Source organism: Ananas comosus, linkage group 9, assembly GCF_001540865.1.
Source record: "Ananas comosus cultivar F153 linkage group 9, ASM154086v1, whole genome shotgun sequence".
In the NCBI taxonomy this organism is placed as follows: domain Eukaryota; kingdom Viridiplantae; phylum Streptophyta; class Magnoliopsida; order Poales; family Bromeliaceae; genus Ananas; species Ananas comosus.
Genome location: NC_033629.1, coordinates 172,207 through 189,227, shown reverse-complemented (window position 1 = coordinate 189,227; position 17,021 = coordinate 172,207). Strand labels below are relative to the sequence as shown.

The following is a 17,021-nucleotide window of genomic DNA, read 5'->3' as shown; positions in this document are numbered from 1 at the left end:
ATAGATTGGGGGTTATGGGCCAAATAGTTGAACAATAAAGTGGGCTCTATAAACATATAGGCCTAGAGAGCCCAACAAAGATAGTGTCACTTTAATTGATAGCTGAGACTTGGGCTTGGGCTTAGGCTTGGGTTGAACAAAAGAAAAATTGGAGAGCGTTATGAATTGAAGACCCATCTAATAGAAGATTTGACACATGGGCCTAAACGTATAGCACACGGCCCATTTAAAGTATTAGCCCCAAAAAACTTGATTATGCGAAGGGGATGCGAACTACGACTCCACTGGGGATCGAACCCAGAATCTCTGGTTCCGTAGACCAGCGCCTTATCCATTGGGCCATGGAGTCTCAGTTGGTGTGCATGATTGCAAATCAATATATATATATTTGTTTTTCGATGTCAAAAGTTAATCAACAAATTTTTGACCGACAGGTTTTTCTCCCAAGTTTCTTGTAAAATTTTGAATATAGAATAACTTCTTTTTATCCCAACTTTAATCTACTTTTCACCTTATAAACCGTAATTGTTTCTCCACTAATTTTCCTCTCCTTTTTAGGAAATATTACAATATACGTTTATTACAAAATTTGTGCATCGACCTGTTAAAAAAACCACCAATATATATGTACTCGTGAAGTACCCGGAGCAGACGAGTGAGAGACTCATGTTCAACTATTACAACTCGCATGCTGAATACCAGCAGATTATCAGTGGTGTTATTTGTCTAATCAAACAACACACAAACTTTGGCGAATTTCACGGCACACTTCAACAAACTCTTTCCAATTACATCACAAAATTTCGTATATCCTTCAAAGTTTGCACTTTGCACCAACACATTCAAGAATAACTTCAACTATTTTTTTTCCCTGTTGCCAGTAAATGCTCGGACCAAGCGGCACAAACCAACTTTCTCGTGTACAATTGGCTTAACCTGATCACAGCAACTCCCTTTAGTAAGAAACATTGTTTTTTAAGGGTCACTGTGTTATTCAGTTCTACATGATTGGGCGCTTATAAGGGCTAATGTTGCTGGCGAATTGAAACATTTCTAGCAATTCTAGCACAATCATTGTGGATTCTGCAGCTTATTTTGTGGCTGACGAATCACGACACTTCCTGCAGATGCCTGATTTGCTGCGCGGTTGCTCCCAAAGTTCTTTCGGTTTGATTCTCTCGCAATTCTCGAACCAAACTGTTTAAAACAGAAGACCACAGTTCATGTTAGTTCAAGTCAACCAGCTAATCCAATTTAACTGGGTTCAGCTACGTGAGTTGTTTGTTTTCGTTCAACTCTATCCTTGGCCGACCTTCAGTAATATCCTCCATCAAAGGAAGACCAAAACAGCTACATTACTTTTTTACCGGAAATATAAGCAGCGACAAAGACACACAAACCACCCTAGGATTTACATGCTCATTGTTAAATATTAACAACAAATGGAAATAAATGAATATATACAGTTAAATGTCACCTGGATCGCCCTTTTCGGCAGAAGAGCAGCTTCTTGTAAGCCCAGTAATTTTGCAACCTTCGATGTGATAAGAGGAATAGAATAAGGGCAATAATACATATATTACATAAATAGGAATGAAATGGGGTTTTAAGTGGCAGTGATTGTAGATTAAGTCAAAAAGGAAAGGGAAAAAAAGGAGGAGGATAAAATTCAGTCTAGTTGTTTTAGTAGAAAAGCAAAGGAAGAAGAGATCCAGAATTTGCCTTTAAAATCATAACAAAACCAGGAGGTTTATCAAAAAATGAACTGCATTGTAACTTTGGCAGTACAATGGGAGCCTCGGATCTTATATGAGAAAAAAGGGTTATATGAAGAAAACGTAAATTATTGGAAACAAAAGTTTCAAAGGATACTAGGGATATTTTCTGCACTTGAAAAGAAAAAATGGTTCCAATAGAACAGCAAAACAATGTCAGCTGCAGACCTCTCTCAATATCTTCTTGTCACCTGTTCCTACAGGTTTATCAAGTTCAGCGATTTCCCATAAAGGAATTTCCAGTAACGTCGCAATAACATCTTCGTCAAGGAATGGAAATCGAGCCTGCAACACAAGAGGCATGAGCCTATGACCAAAGTGACATTGAAAGAAAGACTTAGAGAGTTGGTATTTTGTGTACCTCCTTTCCATGATCAGAAATGCACCTGTCATCTCTACCCATATTCCTTTTCCAGATCCGCTGCATATCCAAACGCATTTCCTCATGAAGTGCCACCCAACTAAAAGAAAATTAAAACGGAAAAAAAGTAAAACTCAATAAAAAGGCAACTTTTCTAGAGTGAAGCTTCAACTTTTCTTTTTTAACACATGAAGGGCCATGTCGTTTGATGGCAGGATCTGTTTTCAAACGAGTTATGACCAAATGTCTTTGCCAGCGAAGGTTACGAGTGGCTCAAAGGATAACAGCATTTAGAGCAGATTACTTGGAAAACAAAAAGTCATAGCAATGAAAACTTGGAAAATACTTACTATCCATGCTAGTAATTTGTTGTTCAAGCTAAACAGCAGGAACTGCATAAGATGGTAACACTGGGAATGATGGCAAAGATCATTGACAGAACTACTAAGTTCTAAAGAAGTTCAATGAATGAGCAGTTATATAAGCAAACTTTAATTATGGGAAAAAGATTGGCACGACTAAAAGCTACAAAGATGACCTAGAAGAGAACTGCGTAAGAAACACAGAATAATCATTGAAGAATCATATCTATACATCTTACATACCCTCCCAGCCTAAACTTTGTCCTGTGCCTACCATATCCAGCACATTGCTCATCAGCACCAGACCCAACTAAGAGAACTTTGGATGCTGATTTATATTTATAACGATCGCAACTTTTGTGCAGTTTGCACAACTCTCCATCCACCCAACCAACTCCACCAGCAGCCAACCATAATGCTATGCCAATGTTCAGATCCTGTGGTAAAAGAATCCGAAGATATGTTATCTGTAAAGCAAGTGGTTAGCTAGAGAGAAAACATATAAAATGTGTAAAGCTGTGTTGTGTGACGCTAGAACCGATTTTACAGATATTGTCAATATCCAGCATTCCACAAATGGTAGATATCAATAAATTTACATGCTTGGACTTTCTCTGTGCAAAAATTAGCATACAAAATCTAGCACTAGAGAACTTTGAGCTAAAAAAGCATGCGATTCCAGAAAAGTCATGTCTTTCTCATGACACACTTTATCATGTAAAAGTATTTGCTCTAACTCGTTTTTTACATATTATGAATTACAAGTTCAAGCAAGCAAAATAAATTGAAGACATGAGAAGAAGTTTTGTTTCCAGCAAGGACAAGTTGAATAATGCACAGACAATTTTTTATGATAAGAACAAGATAAGACAGCACATACCATATAAGTATTTGTAGGATGTATCAACGTCAGTACGTGCTCAGTTTCCTGTTTTAGGTGAGACAAAGAAGCATCAATTTCCACCAGTCGCCACCTGTTATCAAGAGAAACCTGACAATTAAAATAAACATAATCAAAAACATAAAATAGATTGATCATAAACAAACATACAAAACACGAGGATTGCATTCAAGTACAACAAGACATACAAAGGTTTTTCTTTTCACTGACTAATCAAAAATGGAGACATAAATTCAATCCTATAGTGAAAAATACAGCAAAGAAACATCAAACCAAAGACATTAAAGAAGTGGCGGAGATCTAATACTATACATATTAATAGATGATAGAGAAAAAAAAAATTGTAACATAATATAGTATGTTTTTCAATATGTAACTCAGGAGTGAGATTTGGACAACGGCAGATATCTAGAACTGCTAGTGATTGTAAGAAATCAGAATGGGTGAATAAAGGTTTATATACATGAATCACAACTACCTTCTGAGTGGAGAAATCCTTTGCAGTTCCCTCAATCCTGCCTTTGCAGAAACTCTATCAGGAGCAAGCTGTCCATCGAAACTTACGTTTAGCAAATCTATCGTGTCTGCCAGAAAATATTTATCAGCTTCAATTAAATACTATCAAAAAGCATGCTACCAAAACACACGATCAAACCCTTTTCTTTTATATATTTGCTGAAAACTTACAGAAGCCCAAAGAAGGAGAACAATAAGACATGTATCAGACTAAAGCAAGATCTTTAAAATGAGTAGAAGCATGCAAGATGTATACTACATCCACCAGGCCACAATATCATCAGTTACAGCTGCAGATAGATCACTAGACTCGCTTTGACGAATAACACAACATCTTCTCATTCTTTCCAAATTTTTCTATACAATCGTCTGCATAATTACATACAAAAAGGAAAGAAATCCCTGCTTTGCCTCCGAATAAGAACTAATTATTTACTGTTCCGGCTATAAGATGTCAAAAACATGAGAATAAACAAACTAACGAAAAAATCAAAATTAAATGCAACAAAAGTTTCATACAGAAAAGTGAAAAAAGAGAAAAATAGTGTAGTTTAAACAACAGATGGAAAACAACATATATAATCTTAAGGACAAGCTGTGAGTGGCTAGGCTTACATTTGGGATTGAGACATTTGTCTAGTAGTGCCCCAAGTATCATAGAGTCCAAGCCACCAGAAAAGAGAATTGCTATAGGGGTTGAACCCTCTCCTCTAACTTCGTGTAGATCTCCCTGTGAACTCACACGTGTAAGTGCTCATAAGCATCAAAAACTGTCTTAACAATGAAATTAAATATTTTCTAAATTTTCTCATAAAAGAAGGAAAAGTATTGCAAGATTAAAATGCAAGGAAAGTTCTTACAAAAACTACTTGAAGAAAGTTCTTATAGAAACTACTCGAAGTCACTTGTAAAACTGAAGGACTATATAGGTAAAAGGACTAGGACAGGAACATCACAAATATAAAAATCAGGATATATGATGATATTGCACTGATTAAGGAAGCTAAGAATTTAATAAATAAATAGTTGGGAATCAAAGGCATGTCTATAACAAGGGCAGCAGTAGAGAATATGCAAACATGTTATCTGTTACAATGTACCACGGAATAATTTAAGAAAGGTGCAAGCACATTACAAAGAGGATGAACAAGCAGGGGACTCCAATATGAAGAGAAAATTCATATACTTTCAGATATCTAACCTGAAATTCTCTGCTTACAGTGGTTCGTCGCAGTACAGACTCTCTTAGTGCGGTAAGCACTTTATGTATTGAGTGCTGATACCCTTGCATAAGATTAGGTGGAATTTTCAAAAAAGTATAAGAAAATCAACCAGTAAACAAAAACTCCTCCTTTCAACTTAGAATGCTTAGATACAACTCATACCTGATAGTGTAACATTTTTTGTTAAAGAGCAATTAGTATCCAACTCCTTTTCAAGTGAATTAGCAGGCAAACAAAACTCCCCCAATTTAGGAATCACAGAAGTCCTTTCCCACTTAATCAATTTACTTAGTAAGGAATTGTTCCACTCATGCTTTTTTACTTCACAAATTAATTCTTCCTTTACAGGGAGTGTATTGTTTTGGGGGACTGGCAAGCAAACACTGTATATTCCACATGGAAGCTCCTCCCAGTATGACAATTTGCATATTGTTTCTGTAAGTGGAGGATCTTCCCCAGGTACAGAACCATCATTTGATGAGACGGAACCTGTTGTAACTAAAACAGCATGAATATAATGACACTTATAGCCCAATAGAAAGATCAAAAGATATAATACAGTCTATGACCAGAAAAATTTTGTTGCTCAAAAAAAGAAAACAAAAATTTTAAAGTGAATATAGCCAACGACAGACGTAAAGTTAATCACAAAAAATGCAAATACATATGATTGCAAGAACCTGAATATAGACTTTCTAAAGGCCCATAAAGTCTTTATTGGTGAAGCAGGAAACATTTAGCCAAAAATAGAACATTACAGTTTGCTTTAACAATCAAATCTACACTTAATGGAGCCAAAAAGAACTGAACAAAAATATATTGCTTCCACCAACAAATCCACCGACAATATGAACACATTAAATAAAGCTCAAACTAATATATAAAACTTGAGTAAGGTTTACCAAAATCCTTTGTGACCATTGAAGGAGGTGACGATGAGCACAGAACGAACTGTGACTTGTCAGAATTTGGCCAGTGAACCAGGAGGCTCCGTCTTCCAAATGCATCTCGACCAAACCAAATTGTTTTTGACTTCTCCTGACGATTGAAAACTCGAATATTGTCAAAATAGCTTCAAATAATTAGCAAGGATATTCAACTTTATGGCTTCAATACAAGAGGTACCAGTGACTTCATACCTGCCAATATATCAAGGCCCATGGTCCTTTGATCGTAGAAAGGATCTCAGGAACTGTCTTCCCTCCGTTGCCAACACAGGAGCGACCTTTGTCATGCCAATTGTTATCACAAGAACAACATGTATCCAATGCATTCAAAAGAGATTTGGCATCATTTTGATCACTGGCGACATGTATCCCCCCAAATATCTCACCTTTAAAGACAATATCACAATAAACAGGTGTTATAGTGTTAGGTTGAAGAAGATTAGCACACATAACATGCAAATTGCGTGGTTAAAGTGTGAAAATAATAAAGACCATACATCAATGTTCACAAACTGAACTAGTACGAGAACATTTTCAAGAACCATGTAAGTTATTTTATGTTCTGGAATTGACTGCAAGACAGTCTTATAGATGTAAATAACAGATGCTCAAAAGCAAAACAACTACTTAGACAAAAATTAGCTTAAATGAGATAAGAGTAACATTAGTGTAGGTAACTACCATTATTTTATAAAGTGCATTCCATTCTAACTTAAAACTATAAGCATAATATTATCACCATGGGAAAAAAACAAAAACAAAAAAAACTTCTACTTAAATCAACTTCCGCCGGAGTATTTTTTTTTTCTTGAGCATGATAAATATCACATAAGTCTAACCTAATTAGGAGAATTATGGGATTGATTAAAGTATTATGCACAACAAGCTTGCATTTATGTGCAATATAATACTTACATTAAAGAGCTCTAGAAAATCTTAAGTTGGTAGTCATTTCATAACTTATATAAAGAACAAAAGGAGTGGAAAATGTAAAGAATAATATAAGAAACAACATAGAGTAAAGGCAAATAATGATGAAGCCATTTAAAAGATATGTTGATCCCTGACTGCAATTGTAAGAAACAACTGAAAGATGTCTTGGATATAAGAGAGCACCATTATATACAAGAATGTTTCCGGAAGTAGACACGAGTGGCTGAGATACAGCATTTATTCCCCTAAGCTGTAATGTTGCACCAAAGAAGCACAATTCAGCAACAGGTTTTACTCCTATATCACCATCTTCTTGACCGGCTGCTGCTTGTAATGCAGAACTGGTGCAACCATTGGATAATTCTCCAAAACTTGAACATACTTTCTTCACCACTTCATCTGCACTTTCAAAATTGCGAAAAAATATTCATGCCGATTGAACAAAGTAAATCAAATACGAACACCAAATCAACTTTGGAAAGATCAGAAAAAAGGCTATTACCGCCATTTGCGACAGAAGACATGCAATGTGGATGAAGAAGGACCTTTCTGCAACTGAGGTTATCAGGACCTCTTCTATAAAGAGAAGCCTTAAGATCATCTATTGGTAAATCTGGTTCATATACCTGCACAACTTTATGTCATTTGCTGAATAGACACATAAACTTCACGAAAAGAAACATCAATGATAAACGCCAAATGGCTATTTCTCATGTTTTATCAAGAGAAAATAAGCGAACTAACACATATAAGCATTGCTGGTTGAGGTCAAAAATGAACTGCTGGTATCATGAAAGAAATCGTGCCGCACACCTCTTTACCGTCGGAATGTACAGCTCGATCTCTGCAACACTCTGTATATGAATCAAAGCTGACGATCCGAACCCCAGACACAATCAGAGCAATTCCACACATATTCTCCCCTTCCTTCTCCTAACCCCTCCGCTTGGCTCTTGAACTTTCTTCTTAAGAGGTGCCGAAGATCAAGAGGAATCTGGAACCTGCAGCTGACCTACTGCATGAAGCTCGGCGCTCTGTTCACATAAATAAAAAATGATCTGTTATAGCCAGTGTTTTAAAAGTATAACCATACATCATAAAGAGGAATGAATCAACATAAATGCCCAAGAAACAACATTATCCTAACAAATGAGAAAATGAATGAAGGGACAAACGGAGACATAATACACAACATTCAACTTGCAGAGCAAAACATTCACAAAGACAGGAAACAGAGACATATTACACAGCATACAACTTGAAAAGCAAAGCATTCACAAAGGAAAAAAAATTGGGTTGCTGATGAAAAAGGAAGCGTTTTCACTGTAAAAGAACGCTTACTATCAACTTTGGAGGTTATTATGGGTAAATTTTAGCCCTTTTTCCTGCTCATATTTATCTACTACTAATTTGGATTGCGAAATACAAGTGGATCCAATTAAAACTTGATATATGAGATCTTTTCGTTCTTTTTTCCGGGAAAACAAACACGAAGGGGAAAGAAAAGTACAGTGATTTGCTGCTTCGCGGAGGAATCCGTTCGTGAAACTCGTCTATTCACGCGAAGTAGCTCCACTCCACTCTCATGAGGTTTCTAGGGTATAGAGCGAGAATTTTACGCTTTTACTATGACTATGAGGCTACTCTTGCATCGCACCACGTTCACGCAGAGGAGGGAGGAGGGAGGACAGTTTTGGGCCCGCAGAGGATACGGGCCCAAATTGGGCCGGGCCGCAGCATCCGTTCTTCGTTGCCTTCAAATGTACAGCTTTTGCGGGCCCAAAGTGGACATGGGCCGGATTGTCCGAGTGCGCGTTCACGGGGAGTCGGCGATTGTCGGTGTTTCGCTGCCGCATTCAGCGATGTGGGAGAATGGCGAATTAACGGGGCTGGAGTTGGAGTTGGAGTTGGAGTTGGAGTAGGAGTTGTCGCCGCCGACTTCAACATCTGCGAGTGTTTTTGTGCGTCGGCTTCCAACCCTAAACCCCTTCCCTCACCGCACGCGCCTCTCTCTCTCTCTCTCTCTCTCGCTCGTCGAATGCGGCGCCTTCGATTTGTGTACAGCTGAGAGAAGGAAAGCTCATAAAGGTACTTTTCCATTAGTCCGCTCTTAATTGGTGGTAAAACGTATGAAACTGATTCGATCTATGATCCCATTTTGGAACAACTATTCGATTGTTTGCACCTAATCTTTCGGTTTTGTTTGATTTGGAACAGTGGTTGATAGCTCTTCCGTTAAGAATTAATGAATTAGTGCTTATGTGAAGGTATTCTCATCAAATCTGTTGATGAAAGCAAGTGACGTGCTCGAGTTATGTTCCTTATCAATCAATTACTAGAATTAAACGAGTAGAAAGTTTAGATAGTAAAATCATAACTATTAATTAAAGATTGGCTAGTCTAGTCATCCCAGAATGGGTAATAATAGTTCAGGTTAGTTCTGTGCGTTTTTTATCTTACTAAGATCAGAGACTCAGCTAACGAAATTGCTCGATCCTTGTGGTGCTTCGCTTCTCTGTGGGCATCAATCGTCTGCATGTAATATGCAATATCGGTGCCACATAGGTTATTTGAATGGAAGAGTTTGTTGCACTATTTATTTTATCTCTTTGATAATAGCTCTTGGTTGGAGATTGAACCCGACTTGGTTTTCTTTTTTATGTTGTTTTAGATGGTTAGCAGTGACAAGTGTTGGCGAGCGGAGGAGGCCATCGCGGGAAATAGTAGAGCTCTCGAGGTTCTTCGAGAGCTGATAATCTACCCGTTCCTTTATTCAGAGGAGTCAAAAAAGCTCGGCCTCAAGGTCGGCTTTTCTTTTCCCCCTCGAAATCCCCAAATGGATGTGTTCTTCTTGTTGATCCGCTTTTGAAATGGCTCTTATTTTGTTTGGTACAGTGGCCTAGGGGATTGCTTCTCTATGGCCCGCCCGGAACTGGAAAGGTGTGTTCGTTTTGCACTCTGGTTTGCGTTTGTTATGTATGATCGTGATAGCACCGATCTCTACTGGAAAAGGCAAATGGTTTCAGCAAATTTGTCTTCTACGAGATTATTCTATTCAAATTAGTACTGTTGCAGTCGATTAAAAACTGCTGATGCTTGCTCTATAGGCTTCCATAAGTAGGATTGGCTGTTAAGACACGCGGCTGAAAAACTTTACTTAATACTACTTGAGGTTTCGAAGATGAAATCAGGCTAGCGAGTTCAACTTATGGATGTTTAGTTTGCATTCGTGACTGATGAATGTCAAGTAGCCTTTTTTTTTTTTTTATGAGTCTGCATTTGTTCCCTCTGTAGCTTTACTTACATGCTATCCACTATTTAAATGGTGATTGTGTCCCAGACAACTATGGTCCAAGCTGTTGTGCGAGAGAGTGATGCACATTTGATAATGATCAAGTACTGAACTCTGAACTCTTCTGTGATAATTTTGTCGTGCGCTTAGGATGATTGTTCATTCTGGCGACAATTTTATCAACAGTTTTTAGTTTATTGAATACTTGTAATTTTTAACACACATGCTTTATCTTTGTTCTCGATATACAGCCCATATTCTGTTCATGGAGCACATGTTGGTGAGGGCGAGAAATATTTAAGAGAAGCGTTTTCTCAAGCGTATTCCTATGCATCATTGGGAAAGCCCTCTGTTATTTTTATAGACCAAATTGATGCTATATGTCCTCGACGAAACAGTAGGTATGTCTCAATAATATCTATGCCTAATTACATGTTGAGGTTTACCTTTTTTCTTCTTTCCTTGAACAATTTCTTTTCACTTACAGGAGAGAACAGGGGTCCCGCATAGTTGGTCAGCTTCTGACATTGATGGATGGGAACAAATCTTCATCCAATTCTCTTCCTCACATTGTTGTAGTCGCAGCAACTAACAGGTCACTGTTATATCTATCACAATACTACAATTGATTCTGCTGTCATCTTTTTTCTTTCCATTTCCGTTTACTTCTTCTTCTTTTTTTCCAGTAACTTCTTTCATGCTATATGTTTATTCATATATTTACTCTGTTCTTTATCTGAAGAAAAACTATTTTGATCTTATTAGGGTGGATGCAATTGATCCAGCATTACGAAGGCCAGGACGTTTTGACTCAGAAATAGAAATCACAGTTCCTACTGCAGAGGAACGATTGCAAATTCTTGAGGTATAGTGCTAGTGTGTTGATATACCATCTATCCTTCTTATTTGTATAGGTTTCAGTGCCACCCTTCTTGTCCCGCTTTTGTCCCTAGATGCTAAGTGACTTAAATTTAGGGAGTAGAAACTGAGCATTTGGTATTCTTGGGGCTTGTTTGTTAACATGATTTTTTAGATTCGTGAATTTTTTTTTTGTTTGGAAGACGTCTCTTGTTTATAGTGTTCTAAATATAACTTGTTTCTGTTTAGCTTCATTCCAGGAATCTACATATGGATCAAAATGTGAATCTACAAGTTATTGCGGTTTCATGCAATGGATACGTGGGTGCTGATTTAGAAGCACTCTGTCAGCAAGCTGCTAGCTTGGCAAATTGTAGGTCACAAAACTCTACCGTTGATGGTTGTGTGCTCACAGTAAGAATGGAGGATTGGGAATCTGCAAAATTGGAGATTGGTCCGAGTATTACAAGAGGCATAACTAAAGAAGTTCCAAAGGTATCGTGGGATGATATAGGAGGATTACAGGAATTAAAGGTGTGGCTTTTTTTTTCCCCCAAACCCACAGCTATCTGTTTGATTTTAGTCAGGTTTTATTACATTAATATCTGCACTGTTTGATTTTAGTTAAGTTTTATTAGATTAAAGACTTTAGTCAATTTTGTGTACTATCTTTTTATCATGATTTAATGTATAATGATGTTATGTCTCCGTTAACAGAAGAAGATGCAGCAGGCTGTTGAGTGGCCCATCAAGCATGCTGATGCATTAGCAAGATTAGGTATATCACCTGTACGTGGTGTTCTTTTACATGGTCCACCAGGTTGCTCGAAGACTACCCTTGCGAAGGCTGCTGCTCATGCCGCTCAAGCCTCTTTCTTTTCCTTGAGGTTGTTATTCTCAAGCTTCTGTATCTTTGTTTACTGATTTCTTTTATGTTAGAAAAAGTTTAGTTCTTACCTGAACTCTAGGGCATTTTAAAATGGATATTTAAAAGATTTACTACCTACCTAACCTTGCAACGTATTTAAGTATCCATCCCTTGGAAGTTATCTTCCTGTAACCGAATGGAATACTATGTGACCTAAAATTCTTTAATTTTTTTGACAGAAATCGTTAAGTTTGAAACGAGTTTAACAGAATATTATGAAATAAAAAATAATGAAAAGGCAGGAGTTAAAGTCAAAATTTATGTAATTTAGTTATGAGTGTCAAAATGCACCTTAGTTCAAATAAGGTCTTTATGGATTTACCTTTCTTTTTTTTGGGGGGTGGGGGGTCATGCTAATGGCTCTTTGATATAAATTAGGCTTTACAAATTGCCAGGAATAAGTCGTCGAGCATCTCCACATGGTGGTTTTTTTTTTTTTGCTTAATTTCTTGCTCGTTTCCTGAATACGACTGCCTTTCCTGCAGCTGTGCAGATCTATACTCAAAGTATGTTGGAGAAGGAGAAGCCTTATTACGAGCCACATTCCAAAAGGCACGCCTTGCTGCTCCGAGCATTATATTCTTTGATGAAGCCGATGCAATTGCCCCGCAGCGGTAAGCCTTCCAATAGAATGGAGAACAATTTTCACGTGCAACTGTAATTGTTTCAAGCACATGTCCAGAATTAGTAGACTGGCTGGTTCTCATATTACTCCATTATCTAATTGTTTTATATGCTCATGTTATGCTATATTTTTTTGGCTTGCTGTTTGTTAGAATATGCTTCTAATTAGGCAACTTGCTTGCAAATTTCTCTAGTGCTAGCGATGGACAGACTACTGGCAATGCCATTGTTGGAGAAAGGCTTCTTTCTACTTTACTGACTGAGATGGATGGTTTAGAGCAAGCCACTGTACAGCCATCCTTCATGTTTTTAGCTCAATTTATCTTAAATTCGATATTTTTTCCGTATCTCATGTGTCTTGCTTTCCAATTTAACAGGGAATTATTGTACTGGCAGCTACTAATCGGCTCCGTGCTATTGATCCTGCTCTTTTGCGTCCTGGCCGCTTTGACTTGGTACATGTTCTTTTATCCTCATAACATTCCTCCAACCTTCTGTTAGTTGAATATAAGTCTGTTTCTGTTCATAGGCTATTAGTATTGTCGAAATGGAAAACCATCTTTCATGTAATCTCACTGGATGCATCAGAATGAATCACACTTGCATTATTACGTTGCAACAGGTATTATATGCGCCGCCACCAGATATAGAAGGCCGTTATGAAATTCTGCGCATTCACACACGAAATATGAAGTTAGCAGAAGATATTGATCTTCGGCAGATCGCAGAGAGCACAGAGCTCTTTACTGGGGCAGATCTCGAAGGTCTCTGCAGGGAGGCAGGAAGAGCAGCTCTTAGAGAAGTGAGGGAGGTTGCCGAAAGCAGTGGTCTCTTTACTGTGGCAGATCTCGGAGGTCTTCGCACAGAGGAAGGAATGGTTGCTCTTAGAAACCTTTTATCAGTCAGTTCAATAAATAGCCGTCATTTCCAGGCCGCAAGAAACTCGAGAGGACCATCACTGACAAAATCGATGCTCGAGGAGTATTCCACTGCAACAGCTCACCGCTGAGAAAAGAAAATATAATGTGCAAAAGGAAAGCATTTGGCATTTGCTTTCCTCGTTTGCATTTTTGATGGTGTGAGTCGGTATTGCGTATGCAATCATTACAAAGATATTGCTTCCGACTTGTCAATTGTATCATGGGTTTGGTGAGCTAATAAACTTGATTCAAGCTGTATTTCATCGGGAGAGAGCTCTATAAAGGGTGGCTTAAATTTCTACTCTTTAGTTTCAAATCTAAGTTATTAATATGGCTGGTTTCCACAAGAGGAGTCTTCTTTGCAACAATTATCCCTACAAGAATTACTAAACATCCAATTAAACATTATCACCTTGTAGCATAGCATAATCTACAAAAATCTCTTGAACATTTTTCTTTTCTCAAAATATATATTTTTTTAATGCCCTCTCTGTGATGCGTAATAGTGAGATCACACACAAAATAACCATCATAAAAGCGGCACCACTTTCATGTGCATAAAAATCAATGGACGGCTTGCTTGAGGAACAAAATAAACTGCATTTGGATCAACTCAGAGCATTGAAGGAAAAGAAAGCCTCAAATCAATGCGTAAAACAATGGACATTAAATAAGAACCGCAGTTCATACACAAACAAATTTGAAACTTAAAACTAACCAGATTGCAAGACTCAAAAAAATTCATCAAGACAAATGTTTGCCAGGTAAAGCCACAGGCAGCTTCAGATCTATCATGGTGCTATCTACTGAGAAAAACAACCAATAGAGGAAATAGCACTGCAAAATTGGTGTTCCATATAGAAAAAAGAGCAAAAGCATTCCCTAGTATTTCAAAGGAGCTAGTATTTCGAGTTGAGAACCAAGCTTCTCTTCCGCCGCCTTCTCCGCCTGCAAACGCAGTTTCGCCAGCTGCTTCCTCCTTTCATAGGCTACTTGGGCTCTCTGCTTCCTCTTCTCCTCCAATTCCTATTATCAAACATTCAAAGCGCAGTAGAACAGTCAGCAAATAGTAGAAAATAACATGAAATCACATATCACAAAATTCGCATACTAGAAACTAACATAAAATCACATCACAAAATTTGCACGACCACCTCCTAAATGAAAGATTGAATCGCCATAATCTAATAAAGAAATCCAGTAAGGGCGGGACCCTGAAAGGAATATGCACACAAGCAAACAAAATAGTCGATTTTGCACAACTTTAAATTGAAAAATAGTCCGCTTATTATTCATACACCAAGAGGTAAAGCAAGAAAATGTATCCCCTGCTGTTAAATAATTAGGACTATTATTGAAACATCAATAATAGTCACATAAACTGAATGGCACATCAATGCATGAGTTATGACCAGATTGCAATCACCTGAAAAATGAAATTGCAACTGAAGCAAGTAGTAAACCACTATTGAGCACACAATCATACAATCACAACAGTTATGTATAATACGAGGCAGATAAAAGAAGCGACTTTCCAAACTAAGAAGCTTTTTTTTGAAAAAAAAGTATGATTTTATTCTTATTCGTACCTTGATGGTGTCGTGGTGGTTCCATCCGACCTCTTTGGATAGGCGGCCCAGGAGGCAATACTTATGACCGGGCTGAAGCCTCAACACCCTAACAAACAAAAAAAGGGGAAAAAAAAAAATCAAACTTTTACGAGGGAAGGAAAGGAAGCAGATGAATGAAGCGTCCACTATAGTAAGATAGAAGTGGATCGTGAGAGATTTTTGTTGTTGTTGTTGTTGTTGTTGTTTTTTACTTGAGTGCGTCGGGGATGACGAGGCGCTTGGTCTTGTCGTAGGGCGGGGGCACGCCCTCGTAGGCCTTGAGCCTGGCGAGCGCGGCCTCCCCACGCTTGGTCTTGTGGGGGATCATCCCGCGCACGGTGCGCCAGAGGATCTTGGCGGGGGATCGGAAGTGGATGGGGCCGTGCGAGGGCTTGGTGTTCATGCGCTTGCGGAGGAAGCGGAGGTACTTCATCTTCTGCCGCACGAGCCCCCCCGAGAGGCACAGCTCCTCGCACCGCACCACCACCACGCGCTGCCCGTTCAGGAGCTCCTTCGCCACGATCGACGCCAGCCGCCCCAGCATGTGGTGCCGCGCGTCCACCACCACGCGCTCTGCGCATATCCCCGACCCCGACACCATCCCTACTCCTACTTCCTACGGTTAGAGTTAGGGTTTGGGGAACCGCGAGGAGGCGGGGTACGAAGGAGAGAGGAGAGGGCCGGCTAGGGTTTCTCTCATCAGCATATTTTATAGGTTGGTTATAAGGTGGTGAAATGCCCATGCTGCCCCCACATTGACCCAGTGTTATGGGCTTCGTTATTGGGCCGATCTTTAACACTTAGGGTACCACGAAATATGGACCGAATCAATTCGTAGACCCAGTGAAACTAAATGGGCCCATAACTGATCCACGGACCAAAATCCTGGGACAGTACAAACGGCCAGGCTTGATTCTAATATCTCTTTTTGGCATGTTTTGTTTTTTTTAGGCTAATCTGTATAAAAAATTCACAAATTTTGAGCTTTTGCAAAATTGGACCGTTTTTTTCGATTTTATAAATTCAGTCCGAATTTTCAGCAAACTACCAAAATATCCTTATACCTTTTTCTCTCTCCGATTTTTTTCTCGTATTTTTTTTTTCTCTCCGAAGAAGACGGCAGAGCTGAAGGCGGAAACGACCTGCCTTGCCTCTGCCCCTCACACCCTCGCCCTCGCATGCGCATCCCCCTCCCTCCTCACCTCTGACCTTGCCGAGGCCGCACCGCAACTCTCTTTTTTTCTTTTTTTTTCTCTTCAACCCTCCTCTACCGCCTCCGCGACGATAGCGAACACGGTATCGCGTCCTCTTCCTCCGCCTTCACCCTACACTTCCACTGCAACAGATTTTCTACCCGCCAAATAAACCCATTGTTCCTACCGCCGCCGCCGGCAACGAAGAGGAAATGCTTCTCGGTTCCGAGAAGCATGCTATTTTTTTCTACAATAAAGAAAAAAAAGTTATAGAAGAAAGAAGAAGACGAAATTGCACTGTTAAAATAAAGTTACACTGTTTTAAACAAATTTTGCACTATTTTAAATAAAAATTGCATTCTTTAAGACAGAAATTATACTCTTTGGGATGAGAGTTACACTTTTTAGACGAAAGTTACACTCTTTGAGTTAAATTTACACTATTTCTCTTTCTCTTCTTCTTCTTCCTCCTCTTTCCCCTCCACCTCCTCCTCTTCTTCCTCTTCCTTCGCAGCCTCTGATCAACAGTAGTGCATCGGCGACCTCCTCGCCGAGCTCGAGGCTGAGTGCTTGGCTGC

General features: G+C 38.8%; 3 protein-coding genes and 1 non-coding gene across 6 annotated transcripts; 1 reads left to right on the top strand and 3 right to left on the bottom strand.

The window, feature by feature from the left end:
* On the bottom strand, positions 277 to 349 carry TRNAR-ACG. The gene has a single exon. It is a non-coding gene; the product is annotated as a tRNA-Arg (tRNA).
* LOC109715859 (asparagine synthetase domain-containing protein 1) lies at positions 526 to 8,674 on the bottom strand. Of its 2 annotated transcripts, none has more exons than XM_020241072.1 (16): positions 8,529 to 8,674; positions 7,832 to 8,052; positions 7,521 to 7,644; positions 7,202 to 7,417; positions 6,278 to 6,471; positions 6,041 to 6,176; positions 5,301 to 5,627; positions 5,117 to 5,199; positions 4,531 to 4,645; positions 3,878 to 3,983; positions 3,379 to 3,472; positions 2,742 to 2,965; positions 2,137 to 2,236; positions 1,944 to 2,060; positions 1,478 to 1,534; positions 526 to 1,197 (listed from the first exon to the last, which is right to left on the bottom strand). In XM_020241072.1, exons 2-16 carry the CDS (start codon positions 7,931 to 7,933, stop codon positions 1,072 to 1,074), a joined length of 2,121 nt encoding a protein of 706 aa, XP_020096661.1. In that variant the 5' UTR covers positions 7,934 to 8,052; positions 8,529 to 8,674; the 3' UTR covers positions 526 to 1,071. The 2 variants fall into 2 exon arrangements, with proteins under 2 accessions (XP_020096661.1, XP_020096662.1); XM_020241073.1 differs by having other exon boundaries at positions 2,742 to 2,935.
* LOC109715861 (cell division control protein 48 homolog B) lies at positions 8,915 to 13,948 on the top strand. Of its 2 annotated transcripts, XM_020241075.1 has the most exons (14): positions 8,915 to 9,106; positions 9,236 to 9,285; positions 9,690 to 9,821; positions 9,914 to 9,958; positions 10,359 to 10,414; positions 10,562 to 10,711; positions 10,798 to 10,905; positions 11,076 to 11,175; positions 11,418 to 11,702; positions 11,886 to 12,055; positions 12,582 to 12,710; positions 12,915 to 13,008; positions 13,098 to 13,175; positions 13,343 to 13,948. In XM_020241075.1, exons 3-14 carry the CDS (start codon positions 9,690 to 9,692, stop codon positions 13,727 to 13,729), a joined length of 1,734 nt encoding a protein of 577 aa, XP_020096664.1. In that variant the 5' UTR covers positions 8,915 to 9,106; positions 9,236 to 9,285; the 3' UTR covers positions 13,730 to 13,948. The 2 variants fall into 2 exon arrangements, with proteins under 2 accessions (XP_020096664.1, XP_020096663.1); XM_020241074.1 differs by lacking the exon at positions 9,236 to 9,285.
* Positions 14,280 to 15,945, bottom strand: LOC109715862 (60S ribosomal protein L13a-4-like). The gene is made up of 3 exons (XM_020241076.1): positions 15,463 to 15,945; positions 15,230 to 15,317; positions 14,280 to 14,666 (listed from the first exon to the last, which is right to left on the bottom strand). The coding sequence occupies exons 1-3, from the start codon at positions 15,849 to 15,851 to the stop codon at positions 14,523 to 14,525; spliced, it is 621 nt and encodes a 206-aa protein (XP_020096665.1). The 5' UTR covers positions 15,852 to 15,945; the 3' UTR covers positions 14,280 to 14,522.